Source organism: Buteo buteo, chromosome 19 (assembly GCF_964188355.1).
Source record: "Buteo buteo chromosome 19, bButBut1.hap1.1, whole genome shotgun sequence".
Taxonomy (NCBI): Eukaryota; Metazoa; Chordata; class Aves; order Accipitriformes; family Accipitridae; genus Buteo; species Buteo buteo.
In genome coordinates this window covers 977147-996398 of record NC_134189.1, presented here as the reverse complement: position 1 = coordinate 996398, position 19252 = coordinate 977147, and the positions used below count along the sequence as shown (strand labels likewise).

Below are 19252 nucleotides of genomic sequence, written 5' to 3'. Positions count from 1 at the left end.
TGTCATGAAACTCTTATTTGAAACATCTGCTTTGCTCCAAACTTGTTGTTTAGTAAGGGCCTGACTTTTAAAAGCATTTAGGTGTTTATGTGCACCTTGGTGTCTTTATAAAGCTGGCACTAATTCCTTATTGAACTATGGATTAAGGGCCTCTAGAGAGTCTGAAAACCTTATATAGACTTATTTCAGTCAACTTTTAATTCTAAGGAGACTTAAAAAAAAAAGAAGTTAAAATTAGTCTCAGCTGTGTTAAAAAAGCGCTTCACAAGCAAGGGAAACAGTCAATCTGACAAAATAAATAAATTGAGGTAATACAAGACTTCTACAACTGGAATATTTTGTGGAATGTAGTAGCAATAAGAGGCAAAAAACCTGTGAGAAGCATAACATTGTTTCTAAGGTGATGCTGTTAGGTTTGACGCTGTTAACCCCAACAGCTTTAGTTCTGAGACTTTCTGCTCTCCCAACTATTTTCCTATCGCTCATTTGTCCTTGCAAGGCTCCCTCCACCCTTCTTTTAAAACATACAGATTTGTGCGCTGCCTATGGCTCCAAGACTTTTCTGGAAGGCTAATACATGTACAGTCTTTAAGCACTTTTTGGAGCAGTTTGAGTGTAACCCTATTTGCATTTTCCCTTTTGTGCCAGGGGAGACAACAACCATCTCGCTGGAAATAAAGCCCAAACAAGGGAAGCTGAAGTGTGGGAGTATATGAGGGAGCCGGCAGATAACTGTTACAGGGCTGTGAATCTCCGCTCATGCCTCCTCTCATGGTTTGTGGTGTTTGTTCTGGTGTTTAGGCTAGGCTCTTCCCAAATACCTGCTTCGGTTCTTACACGCAGGATGGCAGAGAGCTCAGCCCTGAAGGTGGGTGGCGAGAGAAGACCTTGCAAATGTCCTGCTCGGCTTGAAAGAAACTGCTTTTTCCATTAAAAACATATGCAGGCCCGTGCTTCCCTTCCACCCCTATCCCATAACGGTGGACGTCCCAAAAGAGCCCAGAGACACCAGAGGGAAAAGCCGTGATGGGGTATTTCCTTGCTAATAAAGAGAGCTGACGAGCCCTTAAAGATTTGAGGAGAACCCTTGGCGGTGGGTCGGCGATCCTAAGCTCCGAAACGTCTCGGGGGCCATGGAGGCTGACGAAGGACGAGATGGAGGCGATCCATCCCTGCCCGGAGCCAGCCGTGCCCAGCCTCACCCAGCGGAGCGGGCGCGTGGCCGGCAGGCTGCCGTGCCTCCTTCCCCAGCACACTTGGGGTTTTGGGGTTATTTTTGGCATAAAGCGTGTGTTTTCTGGGTGCGTTTACTCTTCGGCATGGAGCGGGTTTTGGGGTTGTGTGGGGTTTTTTTGGTGGGCTTTATTATTTTTTGGAAAGCGGCCGCAGCTCTCGCCTCCCCCGGCCAAGCGGCCTGTCCCCCTCCATCTCCGACGCCCGCCGGGCCCCGGGATGCCGCTCCCCAGCCCCGCTTACTCCCAGCCCGGGCGCCGCGCCGCCCCGGGCTGCCATGTCTGTGGCGCAGCAAGGCCCGGGACCGGCGGGAGGAGCCCGGGGAACCGACAGCCGTGTGAGGGAGGGCGGCGGGGGGAGAGACCCGCGCGGCCCCCTCAGCCCACTGGGGCGGGCAGCGGGTACCGGGGAGCGCGGCGGGGCGGCGCGGCCGCCTCCCTTGGCCGCCCTGGGCCGCCGCCGGGCACTTTTCGGCCGACGGAAAAGACCGTGAGGGGAGGAGGAAGAAGGAGCAGCTTTTTTTTTTTTTTTTTTTTTTTTTTTAACAAAACCCCTTCGCCTTTAAGGGGCGGAGCCAGGGGAGTTTGCGGAAGAGCCCGGCGACAGGCGGGCGCTGATTGGGCGGGCGCCGTTCTCGTGACGGCGGCTGGGCGGTTCCGCTCGCCGTCCGGCAGCACGCCAGCCCCCCGCGTTCCATTGTGTGCGCCACCGCTGCCGGGTCCCCGCCCCCGGCCCCGGCCCCGCCCCCTTTTTTTTTCTCTTGGCTCATTTCCGGCCGCCGCCGCCGCCGCTCGCTTCCCTCCGAGGGACTCGGGAGAGTGAAGAAACAACAGCCGCCATTTTGTTTGTGTGTGAGCGACTGAGGGAGGGAGCGAGAGGCCGAGCCGGACGGGGCGAGCCAGGGGGAGGGCAGCGCAGAGAGACCCAGGGGCCCGGCCAGGGGACGGGGAGAGAAGCGAGGAGCCGAGACGCCCCCCCCCAACCCCCTCCCCCGCGCCAGCCTGCCCGTCCCCTCTCTCTCTCTCCTTTTCTCTCTTCTCCTTTCCCCCGACTTCTTTCTCTCCCCCGCTCCCCTCCGCCCCCGCTTCTGCCCGCTCCGCCACACACGCCCCAGCAGCGGCCGCAGCCGGGCCGCCGCCGAAGCGCCAGGCAGGGGCAGTAGGGAGCCTGCGCTCGGCCCCCGCGCTGCCTGCGCCGTCCCACCCCCCCACCCCCCCCCGCCGGGGAGCGCCGAGGACCCCCCCTCCCCCTCCCGGCCATTTAACCCACCCCGGGGCGAGTCCCCCGCCCTCCCCCGGCGCAATCTTCCTTCTGTTTTATTTTAAATTTTAAACACCCCCCCTCCCCTCCCCTCCTCCTCTTCTCGGAGGGGTCGCTGAGCGGCCTCCCCCTCCCCTCCCGACTACCAACCTCTTCGCTTCCTTCCCCACCCTCGCAGAGGCGAAGAGGGAGTCCCCGCCGCGCCCCAGCAGCGGCCGAGGGTTTTTTGTTTTTTTGTTTTTTTTTTTTTCCCTTCCTCGCTTTCCGTGCCCCGCGTAGCCCGTGGGTCCGCGGGAGCGGAGACGGGCAGCCCCCCCTCCCTGCCCGGCGCCAGCGCTCGCAACCATCCTCGGCCGCCCGGGAGGGGGGAAGGTAGGCAGAGAGGGGGGGAGGGGCCGGCTTCTTCCTCCTCCTCCTCCTCCTCCTGCCGCTGCTGTGGGATCGGCCCCTCTGCCTGCGCCGGAGAGGAGGGGGGGGGCAGCCCGCTACTGAGAGCGAGAGAAAGAGGAAGGGGAAAGAAGAGAAGAAGGCGGGGGGGGGAGCAGAGAGGGTGTTGAAACCCGCCCCCCCCACCTTCCCATCCCGCGATCGGTGCTGCCTCCATCAGGACAACAACCCCTCCTTCTTCCCTGCACAACAAGATGTGAAGCGGAGACTCCTGGGACTTATCCTCACCCTCCTCATCCTTACAGCTCCCCTTTCTGCAGCCATTAGCGACGGGCGAGGAAGAAGCGAGTGGAGCTGGGGACCCCGCGCACGCCTTGCCTCTCTCCCCGCCGCCTCCCCCCCAGCCCCGTCGCTGGCGGTGGGTATTTTTTTGCAGGGTGGTGTTGGAGGGGGAAGGAGCCGCTGCTAGAGGACGGTGATCTTTTTTTCTTTTTTCCTCCTCCTCTCCCCTCCTTCGCCCGCCTCCTTGTGGCGATGAGGAGGAGGAGGACGGCGCCGAGGAGGAAGAGGCTGATGGCGGCGGTGAGGAGGCAGCAGGAGGAGGAGACCCCCCGAAGGATGAAGATGATGATGGTGGCGGCGGCGAGGAAGCACCAGCAGCACAACAGCCGGGATTAATTTTACTAAAAAAAAAAAACCAACCAACCTTACCAGCCTCTTTTTTTTTTTTCCAATTTTTTTTTTTTTTTTTTTTTGGCGGGGGCTTTACCTGCTCTTCCCATCTTCGCCGAGCCCTTTCGCCTGGGGGAAGAGGCCTCTTCCCCCCCCCCCCCCCTCCCCAGCTCCCACCTTCTCCCTCCTTCTCCGCTGCCGCCCTCCCGGAGCCCGAGGGGCAGAAAAAGGGGAACTTGGCCCCCCTTCTCCGCCGGATCCTCCTCGCTCCCTCTCGGCGTTATTGTTGTTCTTCAGCTGACTCGGGGCCCGAAAAGAAGGTGAAGGTTTTGGGGTTCACCCGCGACCGTCTCTCTGCTCTGAGTGATTGTCTAAAAAAGAATTAAAAATGGCCGAGAATGTGGTGGAGCCGGGCCCGCCTTCAGCCAAGCGGCCTAAACTCTCCTCACCGGCGCTCTCCGTGTCCGCCAGCGACGGCACAGGTCAGTCCCGGGGGCCCGGGCCCTCCCCACCTCTCGGTGCCGCAATTACTGCCCTTTTCTCCCCTCTTCTGCCTAAATCTCCTCCTCCCTTTTGCTGCTGTTAACTCATGCCTGCCTTCGTCCTTTCTGTTTGCCTGTTTCTCCCATTTGCGCTCCGTTTGAACCTATTGGCGTTAATGGCTTAGGGAGGGTGTTTGGATGTTTCTACCCTCCTATTTTTTTGGAAGTGATGGAAAGCAAAGCTGTTCAGTTTATTGTGCTCTTGATCAGCTGCAGATAAGACTTAACAGTTTGTCATTTTCGTGTCTTTCACAATAGTAGTTATTACTGAGCTCCTTGCTAAACATGTACCTTTAATGCCAGTTGCAGACATACGAAATAGTGCTAAAGATGATGCTTTTGTACACTTTATTGTTGAATTACGTGTGTACGTCCACACACAACTGCGTCTTGTTTCTTATTTTATTTTGCATCTACAAGGGTTTTTTTACAGCTCGTTTAGAAACAAGATTTATTTCTCTGCTGTTTTTTTTTTCTTCTTGTGTGCAGTCTGCTTATTTGGTTTACTTTTTACAATCCTTCTTACTCTTCCTTGCAGAAGGATATCTAAAACCTGCTTTTCTGATTCACATAGACCATCGACTTTAGGAAAAAACCAGCTAAAACCAAACTTCAGATCCCAAGCTTTGGGTGTAAGGTTTATCGAGATTCTTATCTTCTTAAAAATGGAATGTTATTTCACCTTATTTGTGTTAAGAATCAATATGGAGTGTAGCTCATCTTGCATCTCCCATTTCTTTGCTGCGAGAGCAAAATGTCTGAATTTCCCCTGTAGAGTTAAGAGCTGCGAAGATAAAGGGGCTTCTCCGCAGTCCTGCCAAGGTCTTCGGTGATGCTGCGTAGGCAAGCTAGAGGTTGGAAATCTTAGGTGTCCCAATCCCTGGCAAATACGAACTGGTTGTACTGGGAGGGGGAGGGAGTAACAAAGGGCTGTTCAGCTTTTTAATGCTTCTTGTGAAGCAGATGAGTATTTGGTGTCATTTTGCTATGAAGAGTACTTGGTTACCTGTCCCACAGGAGTTTGTTTGAACTCTCTTCAGATCTTCTTAGCCTATGGGATATGGAGGAGGCTTCCTCCTGCCAGAGTCTGGTGAGTGGTGGCATTTCTGAAGGCACTGGTGGTCTTGTTCAATGCAGTTAACAGCTGGCAAGAAAGAGGAAGAGTTGGTTGCGTTTTTGTGGCTTTTTTTTTTTAAAAAAAGCTCCTCGTTTGACAGTAAACAGAAGGTTTTAGTAGCTGGTTTTTGGTTGAGCAGTGGATGTGATTCTACCTGGAATCATCTTCAAAATTTCGATTTTTGCCTTCTCTATTCTTGGTGAATGACATACTAGTTTTGAAAAGTTTGTAACTTTCCGAGCATATTAGATACAGGCAGTATTATGTTTTAAGTGGAGGACATGACTGTTCGTTCCTAATATCAACAGGTCTCTAGTAAGAGTAGAAGAGCATTGGAGAAGCTGCTCTTTAGCTAGAGCTAGTTGTTGGGGGGGTTTTGTGCTAGGCTTGGAAACCAGTACTTAATTCAGTAGTAACCATTTTTAATTTTTCTTGACAGTGGTTATCTTGCTTTGTTTAGAGACATGAAATAAAAATGTATTTTGTGAGAGAAGTCCTGATACTTGAAAAATATGAAAGTTAAAGACGTGATTCAGATGAATGCACATATCTAAGTCAAGCCATTTGTGATCAAATAAGGTTTGGATAATTTGTGAATGTATTTCAGTTTAACAGGTGCAGATTTTCACAGAATACTTAACCTATTTTAATTGTTAGCTTACTGGACAGCTTAATGAACTTTTTTACAGTTCTGGTGAAACACTAGGGATTGTTGGACAGTTTCAGTAGTGCACGAATGGGATAATTTTTCTCAAAGTGATTGAGATTGTCATCACCTGATAGTTATGCAGAGGTTTATAGTGGTGTGAACACTTTATGTATGCTACATGAAAACTACTAAAGGATTCTTCTGGATTTTTTTTTTTTGTTGACAACTTATTAGCTGGATTTGGGACATTTCCACTTTCTGTGGTTTTTAACATGATATCTGTTTCTCTAATTAAATAAAATTAAGCCTCTTAACCAATAAGTGTGTTTTGGGGGTTAAATTTTTTTCATTTGCTGCTTGAGAAACTGCGATTTTTTTGGTCCCACTTTCGCTGTTGTGGGAAACTGCTTTGAAGTTTACATTTTTTAACCTATCTGCTCCTTAAATTTGCTTTGAAATAGTGCAAGCAGCTTTCATTAAGTAACTTCCACTTATAGAATCTGTTGTACTGTCCCCACTCCTTAGTTAATTATAGAAAATAAATAACATGGTGCTTATGTACTTACCCAAGCACTCTTTTTAAAACTGTTAGATTCACAGCGTCATTAGAGAGAGGGAAGGAGAAAGGTGAGAAACTTGCACTGTTGATGAAACTTTTTCCAGCACATGTGCATAGTGGATCTTTCAGTGTGTTTCTTTTGCTGTTAACTTTTGGACTTATTTCTTACTCTGAAATACTGTTTTGGCTTGTTAGGTACCTAAAAACAATGACTCACCCTATTAACTAACTTGTTAACTTATTCCCAAACTTACAGATGTTAAGTGTATTTATATTGAAGACTTAAGTTGAGTCTCTAATTCATTCATGTTTCCACTGTAGACCTGGATGATACCGATGGAATGTACTAAACTTGAATGTTGGTGGCTTTCTTCTAAGAAGTTGGCAAAGATTGTCCTAGTATGCTTGCTTTATTGGCAGCAGCCAAATACAGCTGCATTTCCCACTGTTGCTGCAGTGCTGCATCTTCTGTCTTAAACGGTTTGTGTGTTCCCTGCTCAGAATTTGCTTTGCCATAGAACTTGCTGTATTAGTGGAGTTTTGAGTTGCTCTATTAATGCCAGTTCCTTCTTGAGGAGGTAAAAATGACATAGACTTACAGGGAAGCTGAAATGTTTGTAGCATGTTTTGTAATAGACGTTTTGAAGTAATTTAGGTGGTCTTGGTATTGTCAGTGTTGTGTAGTATATTAGAATTTTTGAATGGTCTCAGTTTTTTCTTGAATGTTGTATAGTTCTAGAGTAGTGTCAGGAGCAGGAATGTAACTGCCAGGGGTTTTTCTACAACCTTTTTTCTATTTAAATGTTACATTTGTTGCAAAGAAGAATGCTAGTTATATGCATCTCTTGTCCAGACATTAAGTTTTCTGAGGGCCAATACAACTCTACAGTGGGGTCACCTTTTGTTGGTACAGTATCCTCAGTATGGGATGCAATTGTGTGACACTGGATGCTAGCGCAGGTCCTCTGTACTAGCATGGTTACATTGACATAAGTACTTTGCCAGTGTAGCTGGTTTTGCTTACCTTTCCTTACTGGTAGAAACACTGTTTTGGTATGTTGCACCTAGTCTGACAAGACTTTCTTAAACATTGTATTAGTGAACTGGTGCACACTGGTCTATTTCCCCCCCTTCCCCACTATAACAGAATAATTTGAGTGTATCCTGAAGAGTTAGCTCCTTGAGTAAATGAGTGGAAGTCTTTAATTTTTAACTGGATGCCTTAAACCAGTGATTTTCTTTTTTGGGGGCGGGGGGGGGTGGCTTTTTATTTGTGAACTCACTTTTTCCTGCAGTAATGCAGGTGCATTGAAATTGCCACGTACAGATTTCTGTGTGGTATATTCAGGAAGGGAGAGTTTAATCATGTTTCACAACCCCTCCTTAGAAAGAACCTGTTCTCTGTGAACTAGGAAAGCTTTTTGGGCTCTGGGTTCCGAAATGCTGTTTTTCACCAAGGAATAAAAATGGAGTTTGCTCTCTGCTACAGCGTGGTTGTACGGTATCATGTCTTTGGGTTGCTAGATCCAAAAACAGGATTTTAAGTGCTTAGTGTTTCTGGCTTGCTGTAACATTGGAAGTCAGTTTTCTACAATTAGCTGACATGTGTATTATATCAGAGATCAGTGTACATGTTTGTGGTATGTGACTTAACATCCTTCAGTTTACTATATCCAAAAGTAGCATTTTTTTTCTGAGTAATAGCACATCTTCAATCTCCCTTTCAGTACCTATCTTTTGTAAAGTTTGTATGTTCCTTTTTTTTTAGGAACTGCTTCTGACCTTTAAAACTTTACTCTCCCTTACATCAAAGGTCTAAGACTTGTAATGAAACTTCTCGCCTGGACTACTGCAATTTTGACTGATACTCATCTTTCATTTGTTCAAAATGTATCAGGATGTTTCTTTGCTCGAAATGAATCATATTAATCTTGTCTCACTGCCTTTTCCAGAGGTATATGCAGGGTTTTCAATTCTGGTTACAGCCAGCGATGGTTTTTTTTCCTTGTGTTTGTATATACTCCTTTTAAAATTAAACACTTTTCACAAATCTGTTTTCTGGCTAATGTTTAAGACCGAGTTATTACATTTACCTTACAGCCATCAGTTAAATATTACCCCTTCTTGTTAGAGCCACATTTTTTTATTGCTGGTTTTTTTCCAAGTATTAGTTATGAGATGAGAGGCCTTAAAATATGGTTTGATGGGTGGCATATACTGTAAATCAAGTATTGCAGTGATGGATGCTTGTGTGGCAAAAATGGGCATCTTTGCCTTGTAGCTAAGTAGGTTCTTGAAGTAATTGCATTAGGAATAAAATTAAATTAAGAGAATTTAAGTCTGCAAGATTTTCTTTAAAAGTAAACAGATCATTCATATGGTGCTTAGTAACTTTTTAAGGAAAATCTTGTGGACTTTTGAACCTCCTAGAGTTCCAAACTGCTATGTCTCTGCTTTTTTTTTTTTGCCCCTTTCACCAAGTGGATTGTGTGTGTGTGTCTGATATAGGTATGTACTTTTTCTGAGCAGTGTTAGAAAGGTACCTAATTTTTAAAAAAAAGGAAGTAGCCACTACAACACAAGGACCGTACGTATAGTGATGTAAAACTGAATCTTGAGCACTGACAAATAAAAAAACCTTTGAGACTAGAAAACCAATCTAAAAATACAGATTCAGAAGTTTGATATTGCAGGGAAAACCTTTGTTGCTGAACTTGGGAATTTAAATTCTAAATTTAAAAGAAACTACTAATTTTTTGTATCTTGTCCCTCATGGTCCTAGAGCAGGGTTTGGATTTAGTCGAGAGGGTCCCTAGTTCAGGTTATTGGTCAGTTGTGTATTTGCAGAAAACCAAAGTTTATCTGGGAAAGGTCTAGTGGACTCTAGGGTTTAGTGTGTGTTTTTAGGGGATGTGGATTTCATATGGTACTAGGGATAAATGCTGAACTTCTACTGTAGGAATTGTGGTTTCTTGTACATTTTCAACTTTGAGAAAGTGACTTTATTTTTAGATTATAATTTTGTATGATTTAGTGTGTATTTCTTGCATCTTCTCTCTAGGTTGCTTGATTATCTCCAGTGTGTCACCTCAGTGTCTTGTTTAGCTGCTTTAGCAGGAGCAGCCTTTCAGTGCTTGTTCCAACAGAGTAATGATACTACTTTAACCTTTCTCATCACCCGAACTAGTGCCCCTTCTGAGAGGGCTTGGCCAGAAGTCATTTAGATTTATTGTTTGACAAATGGAGTAATTTTGCTTTTAGATTTCGGTGACAGATAAACAATGCACACCTGTCTCCAAGGATTTGGCTTTTCTGTCTTTACTTAAACTGTAGCAGCAGGCTGAAGTAAAATACATCTGTCTCTGCATATGGTTGTATGCACTGACAAAAAACTTCTGTGGTTGCATTGAATTTGTAGAACTTTAATTAGAACTTGAACTAGGGCAATTCACAGAAATTCTCCTCCTGAGCAGTCAGTGTCATACCTGACAACATGACTTTGTTCTCTTCCTAAATAGCAACAAGTTTCCTTAAAAAGGACTGGCATATGAATGTATTTAAAGTTCTCTTAAAAACTTGACGTGCTATATTCTTCTTCAAGCATGCATTTCTTCCAGAACTTTTTTAAGAAAATTGGAAAAAGGAGCATTGAATTCTGATTAACTCAAATCGTAGTAACTTGTGGTTTAGTTGACAGTCAGGTGTGTTTACAGGAACAGCAATGAGATGAAATCCAAACTAGGATTTTCATTAAAAAGTGCAAAGTAGGTACAGGACCTTCAAAAACATTGCTGGTTATTTTCTATTATGGGTGGTTGTGAGATTTTTTTTGTGAGAGAGATTTTTGTGTTTTTCCATTTGATGGTGCAAAACACCTCTGTACTGCATCTTTTGTTGCAGCTCCGTAAGAGATGTAAGTAGTTTTGAACCATATCTGTTTGCTTGCAGAATCATGTTTTACTATTTCTTGCTCTGTTGAACTCCCAAATAGAAGTGAATAGATAATGTCTTATACAACGTACTCTCACTGTATTAATGAACTCAAATAATCTCATTCTCAACTTTTTTTTTTAGAATTCTAATAAAAAATAAAACTCTGCCAAAATGCTGCTGTATGGCTTGCTCAGTACAAATTCTGCTGAAACTAAACTGCCTTTTACGTATTCCTGAATATAATTTCAGGAGCTATGGGGAATTAATTACTGGTTCAAGATAAAGAAGTCTGATCTGCTGACTTCTGGTTTTTGTTTACTTGTGTATTTTTTTGTACATAAATTCAGCATTGCTTTTTGGTTTTACTAAGGAGGAATGTTGAATGAACTCAAGTCAGTAATACTCAGAAAACTGATTTTTTGGTAATTGTATATGCAGATTGCATCATTTCAAAGTCGTGGTTGACAATGAAGTGAACTTTACTCTTTTATTGAAACTGATTTGTAATCAATTCTGAAATGAAACTGATTCAGTGTGCTTGTGCACATACGGGTGTTCTCTTCCTACCTGCATGTACCCATTTTTTGCCCACTGGTATAGCAGACCAGTAAGGCATCTCTAACTTTCCGGACTTGTGTGTGCAGTGGTCTGCAATTATCAGACTCGCAGCTGAAGTGCTATTCTTACTATTTAATGATGCCACAGACCAACAATAGCTAACTTAAGGTGGTCTTACAGGAATTTCAGTGGCATACACAGGCTAGACTTGGGAATAAGAATACTAATTTAGAGACTTTTCACTGAAGTTAAAGGTAGCCCAGTGAAATTTATGCAAATAGCAACATGTTCACAAGGAAATTATTAATTGTGTGACTTCAGCATTTTGGAATTAAAATGTCAAAATTTCATCTTATTTTGGTCATCAGTGATGGCAAGACTAGTACCTCTGTACTGTGTTAAGTAACAGCGTGAATAGGCAGGTACACAAACAATAGTGTGTCTGAAATTCCCCCTTAAGTAATGTTAAAATATTAAACATACCTTATCTTGATTCTTGCACCCAGTCTTTTCCATATTACATCACTTCTGTTTCCCTAGGACAGCTATAGTTCCACATTCCAGAATCATAACCATTGAATTTTCACTATGGTTTTCAGTGGTAAACACCTGCTATCATCTGTATATCTAAATACTGGGTTTTGAAGAACTTTGAATATGATAATGAAAATGAAAACAGTTTGTTATAAATACTGTTTTATTCTAAAGTTGCAAAAAACATGCATCAGAGTCTACTAAAATTGGCATTTCTGTTGATACTAGTTTGGGACAAATATGACTTAAATTTGCAGATTATTGAGACTCTTTTCCTTAAGCAAGAGTTGATGTGTTTGATGCCAGTGTTTGAATAGGAATTACTGTAGCTTAAAAAAAAAATGGATAGAGTGAGGTCCAAGTTTTAGGACACCAGTAGATGTTGAACAATAAGAAGTTGTTGCTTCTTTAGAATGACTTTTTTGTTTACACTTGTGAAATACTTACATTTATAGCCGGTTATTACAACTAATAATGAAATCATGTGCATTCTAGATGGTGAATTGGACTTTGACCAACAAATATTTGTTTTTTAAAAAAAAAAAGCTGTGCCTGAAGTTGTGTGCTACCATGACATGCTAACATGCTTTGTGCCTTTGTGTTTGTTGTCTTCCAGGGTTTTTAATATGTCCTTTTTAGATGTGTTTTCTGCTTGTATTTTTTGCAGTCTCACTTCAAATTATCAAGTTTCTTGATGTAGTGAACAAATTTTGGGTCTTGTCTGGATTAGCAGGGAAGGAAGGAGGCAGAGCTTCCCCAGTTTCTTGCAGGGAACAGAATTAACACAGAAATTAATGCTGAAGACTTTGTTACTCAAATAGTGTAATACAGAATAAGAATTCTTAGTTGCTGTTGCATAAGCAATAGTGAAGACCTCTGCGTCATGCTTCTGCGTTGGGGCTGAATGACGATGAGGTTTATATAGGGATTGATGTTCTAGGATTTTGGAAGCAGTAGTTGCAATGATGAATCTAGACTTTGATATTTTAGGCTGATGTTGAATTTTTGTCCCTTTGTTTTGCATCAAATTGGTAGATTAATTTAAATTAACTCTACAGTTTAAGTTAGGAAAAAGAATTTGGCAGAGTTTGTATTACCATTGGGTAACTGTGGCTTCACAGAGGATCTACATGAAAAGCCTTCTCCTTAGTGGGCTTCAATGGTCAGAATAAATCTGATCTCCAAAATGCTGTATAGCAAAGTACTCACACCCACCTGGTAGGAATCTTTGAGTTCTTGCCTCTTTCTTAGATGTTGCACCCCCCCCCCCCCCAATAAAGCTGAACATGTCTACCTTAATTTTCTGCCATTGCACAGAGGCCTTGGGAATTGATGACTTTATTTATTAGCACTTTGTTTCAAGTCTGTGCTTCACCTTTGTTTCTGTGTTTTTGTGGATACCTGAGAATCATCTTGTGAGAATGTCTCTTTATCTTGTTCTGCCTTTTTTTTAATTTTTGTTTTGAGTTCTGGCTTTTTTTTAAGGGCATTTCAGACAATACATTTTAGGACCTGTAATGCTGGTGCTTGACTGCAAGTTTGAATGGCTGGTTTCTCTGGAATATTGGCTGCATCCTCTGGGCACTTTCTCTGTTACGTCTAGGCCCTGTTCAATTCCTGGATAGCTTTCATGTTGCTGTGCGGGGAAGATACTGACCTCAGCAGCTTATTGTTATTCTTTGTCTGAAAGCGCAGCAAAGGTATCATGTTTTCTGTGTAGTCCAACATCATCTGTGGCTCCTGTCAACCCTGTCACATGCATGCTTTGTATTCAGTGTCCTGTATTAAGCCTTGTCCACTTGTTTCATTGTGACCCTAATGACTGTGATATAATTTGATCTACTGATAGGTTTCTGGAGCCCAGAAACATTTGTGCAGAAAGGTGACTGTTCAGCAGCTTTCTAATTTGATATGTCTGTGTTCAGAATATAATATAATAAATGGGAGGCAGGGACAGGAACTATAAAGTCTCTTCCTTCCGTAAGATCAGCAACGAGGTAAGCATGGAGTAAGTTGTTGTCTTACGTGTCTGGCATGCGGGGTTCTTCACATGTCACTGTTGACACATGATGCGGTTTCTTCAGATGTATCAACTCTTGTTTGAGATGGAATGCTTGAATGTCTTGAGTCTGAGGGTACAGTACACATGAGAGTAAAGTGGTTTTGCTATTTTGTAGTGTGTGGGCAAGTTCTTGGAAAACTAGTATTATTCATTGCAGCCTATTTGCTAGAACCAGATAATCTCCATATTGATAAAAATGCCTGGTTTATTCTGAAAGGTGAATAGAGGTCTGTTGTCTTAATCCAGAAATGAGAAAATGACTGAATTGTGACTGTAGGCTAGAAGGCATGCAAGAGAAGCTAGCATGTACTGCTTGAACCCACATGTTGATTTTTTTTCTAAGTAGTTGGTATGGATATATTTTCCTTGCATTGTAAACATTGTCAGAAATCTCTACCTTGCCTGGCATGCTTTGAGAGCTGTTACATCACTGGTGCTGCCAGGTGCTCTTGCAGTAAAACTAGCTCGAAATAAATACTTTAACTCATTTGAAAATTGATTACTTGATAAGGCACCCATGTCTTACTGACGTAAGGATTTTGATTGCACACTCTGAATCTGTACTAGTTTAAAGTCCATTTTGGTGCCAGGTGGGTTTCGGACCAAGGCTGGCAGTTTCCTTGCATCTTGCAGATCGGACACTGTCAAAGACAGACTTCTTAGAAGTAGGGTCCAAAACTAAGAAAATAATCCATAGTATGCAACACAAGTTAGCACACTGATTTTTTTTTAAGTTGCTTTCTCACAGTTCAGGGTGCAGTTCATATTACTTAATACAGCCTAACTGGACTGCCATTGAAAGAAATGGACCTGCTCAATCTGTCTTTTCTGACCCACTTTCTCACTACAGATCTAATGTAGCCAGGGCAAGTCAGGCCAGTTTCTTGACTCTACAAAAAAAGACATGCTTAAGTGTTCAGTAGTGGTACAGTTCCTAAAAGGAATTATTATATGCCTTTGCATGTTGAGACTACCTCAGGTGAAGACTTTCTGATTACCTACTTAGATGTTGTTTTGTGGAGGTACTTTATTTCTCTTTCCTTTGAATCTTAGGTGGCAGTAGCAATCTATTCTATATCTTCTTGTTACCTTTGGAAAGAAATACACTAATAATGCCATAAATAACATAATGTGGAATCACTCTGTGCCACTCTGTTGAGATCAAGATTTAGCCCTACCACTTACTGCCTGCATATTACTGGATGGTTTTGAGCTTTTAGGCCAGATAGTGTCTGTTCTGTTACATCCTAATTTTTTTGTGTCTGATTATATTCTAAGATCTCTAGGGTTTATAAGTCACGTAGACAAACCTTGGCAGGACTGATCTGCCTCCTTCGCCTTCTCACAAGCTTTATTTTGTTAGTAAGAAATCTTTGTGTGTATCCTTAATGAAACAGATTGCAAGGTGAGCAGTGGACCCAGTGTACTGGAAAGTCAGTCAGTTCTCTGGCTGTTTATCATCATTGTCTTAAGCTATGCCTTTGGCTCTTGTGTGAATGCATGTGCCGTTATTTTCATGTGGTCTATGAGCTGTCTGGCCCAGCCTTGTCAGTTTTTGGATTGGTCATAGGTAGAACTCTCTACAGTGGGCTGTAAGATGCGTATTATACGTAAAAGACTGAAACGGATTGCAACTGTTGATGTACATGAAGTCTTAATGATCTTTATGGTCTTTTGAGACTGTTCGTGTTTCAGTCCTGTATCTGAAAACTTCTACCTCCTGGCAGTTGACTAAACATGTGATTTTCATAGTTGACCAGACAACTGAAAGTTTTTCTAGTTTTGTTGTTTATCTACAGGCTGAAGAAGAATGAAGTTTTGTTTTTGGAAAAGACTTACAAAAAGAGAAAACTCACACCAGAATATTGCATTGTTGTCATTTACTACTTCGGATTTTGGCTTGTAGCTGATAGTATTCTTTTATGATGAATCTTCTGTTCTGTATTCTCTTGGATTAAAAATCCTAACAAGTTAGTTTTATATGGAAAAAACAGTTTACATTTTTTTGGTGTAAAGAATTAATCTGATTGGGATTATCTCACAAGCATTTAGTGTTGTGGGTGTTGTTTGTTGTTTGGGTTTTTTTTAATGTAGCTGTTGATTTGTTGTGTCTTGAGACATTAATAGAAAGAATTAAAAACACTTTTGAGTTTTTAAGACATTTTTTTCTTCCTGTTCATGGGTGGCAGAGGACAGCCAAGGAGTTCAGATAGCTTGTACCTGGATACTCAGTTGGATATGAGTGAATAAACCTTTAAGCTGGAATTATCTTCTCACCTATGAGGAGGGGGAATTCAAAAAAGAAAGAGGTCTTCGGAGAAGCAGATTAACATATTCTTGTGGAGAAAGATGATCAAATCTTTGTCTCAGAACAAGAATTGCACTGCCTCTTTGCAGTGTTGTATCTGAAATCATCTAAATGGGTCTTTCTGAGAAAATATTCTGTGGTGGTTTCAAAAATGAATTAGTGCTTCATATTTAGACACATACTGATCACTTTCCAGGTGGTTTTGTGAAAGGCTTAACATACAATGGTATGATCTCAAGAAAGGTGAAGAGGGGATTTTTGTTTTGGGACTCACCCTGTCCTGGAAGCTGTGTATGTTCAAGAGCAGAAGTTCTTTCCCCAGCTACAGTTGGTCACAAAACTGGCCTTTGAGCTGTGTGGGCATCTTTGCCTCAACAGCTGTTTCCCAGTTTGCAGATGGGAGGTTGCTGTGGGCTGCCGTTATGGTTGTGCTGTAGGTACAGGGTTTGTGCTGTCTCATGTTCTTCCCAGACACTTAACTTTTGTTTTCGGTTTTGTTTGCTCATCATTAAGGAGAATTGTTTTTTCTGGACAGCAGACTACCTTGTGAATTACTGATCGTATGTTTTTTTACTCCTTCCTCACTCATGGGCTGTTTGTCAGGTTATTAGCCAGAGTGTTTTCTGGATGTAGTGTTTCAACATTCGCCTGTTAAAGGCATCCTAACAGGCATCTTAAGATGTCTGTTGAAGCTGTTTTAAACTGTCATGTATTTTTTTGATTGCTTTTTCTATTTCTTTGATCTCCCCTCTAATCTGAGGGTCTCTTCTACTGTAACTCTTCCCATGTTCATCAATATTTAATTTGTAAGCTAACCACTGAGCATTGTAAATTGGGGGTTTTTTTTGGGGGGGGGAAGTTGTGTTTTGAGAGAAGTCTACTGACACAAAACTCTGAATTCATCATTTTGAATAGAGGAAAACTTGGACAAAGCTTTATTCTTCTGATTCTTCCTTCACTTCAGAATCTTCAAAAATACCAGTCATGGTGAAGAATAACTGTTGCAAAGGAAAGATCAGTCCTTAGTATGTGTTGTAAAGCATAACTTTTAGAATGAGATTTACATTAATGAAGAATGGGCTAACTGATTTTAATAGTTAAAACAGTTCTTCAGTGGAAATTTTCATTCTGTCTCTGGTGCTTTGCAGTAAGGAAGAATATATAAATGGAGTTATAAAATCTCCTCTGTTGTGGTATACCTGCATTCTTGCCAACCTCATACCGTATTTTCAGAATTCTTAAGTCATGATCTTATCTGTGATAACAGTTGCAAAGCTGTAGAAACTCTGTTAGTACTGGAGTTTGGCAGTTTGGGTATGGTATTGCGTGAAACATTTTGAACAGGTTTCTAATGCTGATGAGCTTTTCTAACTTATGTGCTGTTTAACTGTAGTCTTTTTCCATTAATATTTGGACCAAGTCATCTTGCCAGCCCTTCTAGAATTCAGTGTAATTGACATTTCCTTTTTAAATGTAGTTGCAGTTGCTGAGATAATGAGTAGTATTTTAGGTCATTGTCTAGATCTGAAGTATTTGAAAATGCAGTGCAATACCTTCTACAGAGCATCCATGAAATAACCTTTCTGGCAGAAGGGGTGCTGAAATGTTCCAATAGTTAAATTTTAAAAACCCCTTCTTTACTAGGTATTCTCAGATTCCAAATATTAAGCTTTACAGCCTAGTTGTGCATAGCTGCGACACAGTGGCTCAGCTTTTAGCCATAAACTTTCTAGGTTATTTTGGTTTTAACTACCATAGATTAAATATACAGAACAAGGTGCATGCTGCTTCTGCAGACTTAAGAACTTCTTGTTTTCTTGAGTGAATTGATTCTGGGTGCTGTGTAATGTTCTCGTATCTGTATATCCCAAATAGTAATCTTTTTCCACTTGGTTATCTTGGGTGTTGCTTTGCATGGGCTCTTGAGATGTGAATTTGATTTTTCATCCTAGTGTTTTTTTCACAGCTTTGTGGCCAGGAGGGTTACTTTGATTGTTTTCTGCCAGTGCTCATTGTGGGAAGATACCGGCTGTCCAGTGTAGTTCAATGGAATTTTGCAATTCTGTGCTGGGAATCATTGAATGTGGAAGATTAAAAAAAAACAACAAACAAACAAAAAACCAACCCATCAAAAAATACCCAACAACAAACAAAAATACCCCACCACCAAACCCCACAACCAAACCTATTTATTATTTTATAAATAGTAAACATTTTTTCAGAAATTATATTACTATATTAGTTAGGTCTGTTCCAAAAGTGACAGAGTTCAGTGAAAGTTAAAAATTAAAGACAGTGCTTTCCCATCAACCTTTTAATTCTTTGTAATAATTGTTGTCTTAGTTCCATCGGCTAACACTGTGGGATTTTTTTAATACAGGGTTTTTTTTCTCTCCTGTCAAATTTCTCAAGTTGAGAAGCTAGATCATAGTCTGAGATACCAAGTGATCCTTCAACACAGACTGTTGTAGGAGAGTGAAGTAGAATGGTCTTCTCCAGTTCAGACTCTGTAAAGTTTAGAAATTACTTTTATCATGACAAATTGGATAGTTTTCAGTAATGACTGATATGGGAATTTTGCTGGAACATCGAAAGTGAAGTTCTGCTAGTTACTTGAAATACAAAAAGTCGAAACTAATGAACAAGACTTTTCTTCAAGACACTACTGATTGCTCTGACCTCATATAAAATTTGTTTTGTTTTTCAGATTTTGGATCACTCTTTGATCTGGAACATGACTTGCCAGATGAACTGATCAGCTCCACGGAACTGGGACTCAGCAATGGTGGTGACATTAATCAGCTGCAGACCAGCCTTGGCCTGGCACAAGATGCTGCCTCTAAACACAAGCAGCTGTCTGAACTTTTACGGGCTGGTAGCTCCCCCAATCTCAATATGGGGGTTGGTGGCCCTGGCCAGGGCATGGCCAGTCAAACCCAACAAAATAGTCCTGGAATGGGAATGTTAAACAGCATGGTGAAAAGCCCCATGGCACAGGCTGGGTTGACTTCTCCCAATATGGCAATGGGTGCAAGTGGACCAAACCAGGGTCCTTCAGCCCAATCCGCAGCAGGAATGATGCCAACAGTAAACAGTCCAGTTAACCAGCCTGGCATGGGAATGAACACAGGGATGAATGCTGGCATGAATCCTGGGATGTTGGCAGCAGGCAACGGACAGGGGATGATGCAGGGGCAAGTCATGAATGGTTCAATTGGAGCAGGCAGAGGGCGACCTAACATGCCGTACCCAAACCCAGGAATGGGTACTGCTGGTAACTTGTTGGCTGAGACACTGCAACAAGGCTCTCCGCAGATGGGAGGACAGGCTGGACTGAGAGGGCCGCAGCCTGGAGCCATGAACAAGGTAAGACAAGCTAAACTTGACTTTATTCCCTTCCTTCTTATCGTTGACTTTGTTTTGTAAGAGTTATTCCTC

The 19252-nt window shown here is 42.5% G+C and overlaps 1 protein-coding gene across 2 annotated transcripts in view; it reads left to right on the top strand.

The window, feature by feature from the left end:
• Window positions 1–2012: 2012 nt before the first annotated feature.
• The window catches only part of EP300 (EP300 lysine acetyltransferase), a 67768-nt gene continuing 50528 nt past the window's right edge, over window positions 2013–19252 (top strand). The window contains exons 1-4 of one of the 2 annotated variants that reach the window (XM_075051297.1): window positions 2068–2082; window positions 3186–3298; window positions 3420–4034; window positions 18522–19180. In XM_075051297.1, coding sequence (XP_074907398.1) covers window positions 3941–4034; window positions 18522–19180 — 753 coding nt within the window. In that variant the 5' untranslated portion in view covers window positions 2068–2082; window positions 3186–3298; window positions 3420–3940. Of the gene's footprint in view, window positions 2085–3185; window positions 4035–18521; window positions 19181–19252 lie in introns of both variants that reach the window. The other variant, XM_075051296.1, reaches the window with a different exon arrangement.